The 5,521-nt window shown below is 40.4% G+C and overlaps 1 protein-coding gene across 1 annotated transcript; it reads right to left on the reverse strand.

The window, feature by feature from the left end:
• Positions 1-3,791: 3,791 nt before the first annotated feature.
• LOC143031689 (uncharacterized) lies at positions 3,792-5,132 on the reverse strand. The gene has a single exon (XM_076195842.1). It carries the CDS (start codon positions 5,130-5,132, stop codon positions 3,792-3,794), a length of 1,341 nt encoding a protein of 446 aa, XP_076051957.1.
• Between the last annotated feature and the right edge of the window lie 389 nt (positions 5,133-5,521).

Below are 5,521 nucleotides of genomic sequence, written 5' to 3' on the forward strand. Positions count from 1 at the left end.
TGGAAGACATATTGCCAAGCGAGAGAAACAGTGAGAGACAAGACAGTAATATGATAAAGAAGACAAGGAAAACTCGAACTTAATCGAAAACCACGGAGTACGTTACCACACTCCTAACTATACGACTATTGAGGTAGACAACAACAGATTAAACCCTACATTTGGTTCAATCTAAAAATGCACATTAGTCGCATGCTTATATTAACATATGACAGGATTTTAGGCAAGGTAGCTTGCCTTCAAAGGAAAAACACATGCTTAACTGCGACGAGGTGTTATGTAAACACTGTTGGGACTTGGCAACCATACGTTGTTGCCACATCACACTCGCGCGCCGATACGATCACTAAGACGACACAAGATCACTACACTTTGGCGCCACTACACTACACTTGCGCCACTACACTACACTTAACTTGCGCCACTACACCCAAGCACACACACGCAACTTATGCCAGGAAGGCGGCACATCAAGTTCATGTGGTGACGACGAGGGGAATCTAGACGTGGCAACGGCGTGCAGGGCGTGGTCTGGCCGAAACCTCATTCCTATGCTTTCTTCATCTGTTCGTTTCTATCGAACCATTTTTTCATTATGGCGGAGTCAACTGGGACTCCGCAGATCAAATAGACAGTCAACATCATAGCGTCCGTGACGTAGACAGACTTGGGACTGAAGGTTATAGAATCACGGGGATATTTGATGCGTATTTAATGCAGATCTGATCCATCGTTCGATAATACGTTGGAATTGATGAAAAACTGTAAAAAGTACTATAATTACTATAGGCTAAAGGCTACACAAGAAGAGGGTATTACAAAGGATGCACTAGAATACTCTAAACCTCAAATACAAAGAGTTTTAAGACTTACATGGTTTGGGCTCGGCGTGGGGTGTGTACATCTTTCTAGATCGGACCAAGACTGGCGCCTAGAGGTGACGTGACATCACACCACAGTAACCGGTTCTTACACACCTTCTTAAGTCTAATTCTTTAAGTGAAACATTGTACAAATAATGAGATGCTATCTTGCAGCACAGCTTGCAGACAACTTACAACGATAGTATTCTTAAGCAGACGAAGCTTCTGCTCGCAGCATACTTAAATTAAACATTACGAAAAACAAAACTTGGAAACCTCTTCCGAGGGGAAACGAGCCTTACGACAAAAAGATATGTAAACATGGGGATTACACGGACATATAAAAAAGCCCCGTTACCTCTCGTAACGGCACATATATATACATATTTATATACATATATATATACATATATATATACATATTAATATATACATATATGATACATATATATACATATATATATATATATAAACATACATATATACATATGTATATACATATATATATATACATGTATACACATAGATATACATATATAATACATATATATACGCATATATATACATATATATATATACAAATACATATACATATATATACATATATATATACATATATATATATACATATATATATACATATATATATATATATATACATATATATACATATATATACATATATATACATAAATATATACATAAACATACATATACATAAATATATATATATACACATCTATATATATACATATATATACATATATATACATATATATATACCACATATATATACATATATTATATACATATACATATATACATATATACATATATATAAACATATATATATACATATATATACATATATATACATAATATACATATATATATACATATATATATACATTATATATATATACATATATATACATATATATACATTATATATATATACACATATATATATATACATATATATATACATATATATACACATATATATATACATATATATACATATATATATATATATATATACATATATATACACATATATACATATATATATATATATATATACATATATATACACATATATACATATATATACATATATACATATATATACATATATACATATATATATACATATATATATATGTATATACATATATATATATATATATATATATATATATATATATATATATATAGTTAGTTATTGTTGTCCATCGATACGATGACGACGTCACTCCGTGCGTGAAACGGTGGTTGGTTTTTTTTTTTTTTCTTCATGTATTTACATGGGATCTTTGGTGGCCATAGAGACACAACTCCTTCCATGTTGGTCACACACGTGCTGCCCGAGATGAGGGCGCCGTGTTGTGGCGTCTAGCTCTGCAAGCTTCAGCCTTTTTCTCGTAGTCGTCTCTAAAGTAATATGCCTCTCTTTGCAAAGTAGATCGCCATTGATTCCTGTCGGATGCTTCCCTTTCGAGGGCTGCTGGGTTGATGTTGAATTTCTTAAGAGAGTCCTTAGTGTGATCTTTAATTCTCTTTTTGGGCCTGCCAACGGTACGTTGCCCATTGTAAAGTTCCCCATAATTAACAATACGGGGTAGTCTATTGGTGGGTTGGCGGATGATGTGGCCAGTCCAACGGAGCTGCCTTTTTATGAGGAATTCTTCGAGGCAAGGTATATTCATACGCTGCCTTATCACTGTGTGGGGGATTTTATCCCACCAGTGGATCCCCAGGATTCGTTGGAGGCAGTGAATATGGAATCTCTCCAGCTTTTTAATGTGATGCCTGTAAGTAGCCCAGGCTTCACATTCGTAGAGTAGGATTGAGAGACAGACACCCAAGTAAACTGACCGCTTGGTGGACAGGGTCAGGTTGTGATTATAGAAGACACGACAAGAGAGTCTTCCAAAAGCGGTTGAAGCAAGAGCTATGCGGTGGGTAATTTCATAATTAATTGTGCAGTCAGAGGACAAAACAGATCCAAGGTAAGTAATATGTGGCACAACCTTTAGTGCATTTTCATCAATCTCAATATTAGGGTCATCTACAGGTGCATTGTGGCCAGTGCGTTGGTAAAGCACTTCGGTCTTGTTGGTATTTACCACCAATCCTACCCTAGTGTAAGAGTCAACAATAGCATCCAGTGTGCTCTTCAGTCCTTGCTCTGTGTGGCTGACGAATGCAGCATCATCAGCATACTGGAGCTCGACGACCGAGATGGTGGAGGTGCGTGTTTTTGCACGCATTCTGGCATTGTTGGAAAGGTTGCCGTCTAGTCTGTAGTTGATGGTTATTCCAAGTCCAGTTGCATCGTTGTTGGCGTAGAATACCTGGGTTACGACCGCGGTAAAAAGGTTGAAAAGGATTGGTGCCAGAACGCAGCCTTGTTTAACCCCAGTTGATACTTCGAAAGGATCTGACCTTCTCCCTCCAGCAACAACCACTGCATTTGTGCCATCGTGTAGAGATCTGATTATAGAGAAAAATTTAGGGGGGCAACCGAACTTTGCAAGTAGGTTCCAAAGCAGGGGGCGGTCGACGGACTCAAAGGCTTTAGTAAGGTCTACAAAATCTATGTACAGGTTTTGATGCTGCTCTCTGCATTTCTCCTGGAGCAAACGTGCTACATATACCATATCTGTGGTTGATCTCTCCCGCCGAAAACCACATTGTGATTCAGGAAGGATCCTCTCAGCTATGTGAGAGAGAAGTCTCATTAGCATAATGCGTGCTAACGTCTTGCCAGCCGTTGAGAGGATGGTGATGCCTCTGCTGTTGTTGCAGAGAGACTTGTCACCCTTTTTCTTATAAATAGTAACTATTTTTCCATCTTTAAATTGTTGTGGAACGCAGCCAGACTCCCAACAGCACTGGAAGAGCTGTTGTAATTGAGTTTGCAACTTAAATACACCCATATTTGAGGAGTTCAGCTGGGATATTGTCTGGCCCGGCAGCTTTGTGATTCTTGAGGGCAGCTATTGATTTAATTACCTCCTCAATAGTGGGTACTGAGTCCAGTTCATGTGAGACTGGAAGTTGTGGGACTTCACTGAGAAATGATGGGTCAGTAGGGTTCGAGTGATTTAGTAGCTGCCTAAAGTGTGATGCCCAGCGATCGAGTATTTGGGTTGAGTCTGTGAGTAGGTGGGTGCCATCAGCAGATCGGACAGGTGTAAGCGCCGAGTATGCAGGGCCATACGCAGTTTTCAAAGAGGAGTAGAAGTTATGGAGATCTCCTAGGTCCATATAAGATTGCATCTGGGCTGCCAGGTTGGTCCACCACTTGTTTTCCATGTCTCTTAGGAGTCTTTGGAGCTCGGAGCGTACTGCTGAGAACTGGTTTCTGGTGGTAGGAGATGGGTTACGGAGGTAAAGGTCATGGGCTTTGTTCTTTGCTGTAATAAGATCATGAATGTTTTCGGCATATTCATCAAACCAGTCGCGGTGTCTTCGATTGGTTGAGCCTAAGACGGCTTTTGCAGTTTGCAGGAGGGTGGCACAGACATTGTTCCATGATGTAGTGAGAGATTCAGTGGTGATGTTTGAATCTCCTGTTGCTTGTCGAGCTGATGGAAGTGAATCTGTTACAGCCTGTTGGAAAGCTTCTCTAGTGTATGAGTTTTGAAGAGCAGCTAGGTTAATTTTAGGACTGAGGTTTCTTCTACGGGTGATAGGTCTGATTTTAAGCCGAAGTATGGATCTGACCAGCCTATGATCTGTTGAGGCCTCTGCTCCTCTCATAACCCGTGTAATTAAGACTTCACTGATATCGCGTTGCCTGACTATCACATAGTCTAATAAGTGCCAATGTCCTGATCTTGGGTGCATCCATGTTGCTTTGTGCATATTTCTAAGTTGAAATTTGGTGTTGGTGATGGTAAGAGAGTGTTCGGAGCATAGCGTGAGCAACCTGAGTCCATTTTCATTGCATTTCCCTATTCCATGTTGCCCGAGTACTCCTTCCCAGAGATGGTGGCTGCTACCTACACGTGCGTTTAGGTCGCCAAGAAGGAGAATCTTATCTCTGGGTGGGATATTCTGTAAGGTTTCGTGGAGGCAGTTGTAAAATGTGTCTTTAATATGTTCTTCAGATGGTAGCGTAGGGCCATAGACACTTAAAAGTGTAGCGTACTGGGCTTTGGCGAGTGGTATGCGCCAAGTCATAATTCTAGGGCTGATACCAGTTGGAGCGGTTGGAATAGTTTGTAGTATAGATGACCGTACTGCAATGCCCACGCCCATTTGTCTTGGTTGATCAAGGGGAGCCCCTTGCCAGATCCGTAAGGGATCCTGAATCTGGAAGCCTAGTCTCGCTAAGGGCAGCGATGTCTATCTTATAACGGGCTAGTTCTGCCGCCACAAGAGCAGTACGGCATTTAGGTAAGTCCGGGTTGGAGTCTAGAAGTGTTCTCACATTCCATGAGGCAATTTTCAAGGTTTTGTATTTCATAGTACGACCGCTGTAAGGGACACTCTGGTGAGCGCGGTTACCCACCACAAGTTTAGGGGGGAGCAGGCAATTTTTAAGTCTCCTTTTATCGACCCTTCCTCTAATTGAGGTGGGCAGTGCTGTCCCTGAATAGGGCTGCCCAGACGCCCAGAGAGACACCGAAGGCAGACTGCTGCTCCAG

The sequence above is a fragment of the Oratosquilla oratoria genome, chromosome 1, assembly GCF_046742065.1.
Source record: "Oratosquilla oratoria isolate Oo_2021 chromosome 1, ASM4674206v1, whole genome shotgun sequence".
Classification (NCBI taxonomy): Eukaryota; Metazoa; Arthropoda; class Malacostraca; order Stomatopoda; family Squillidae; genus Oratosquilla; species Oratosquilla oratoria.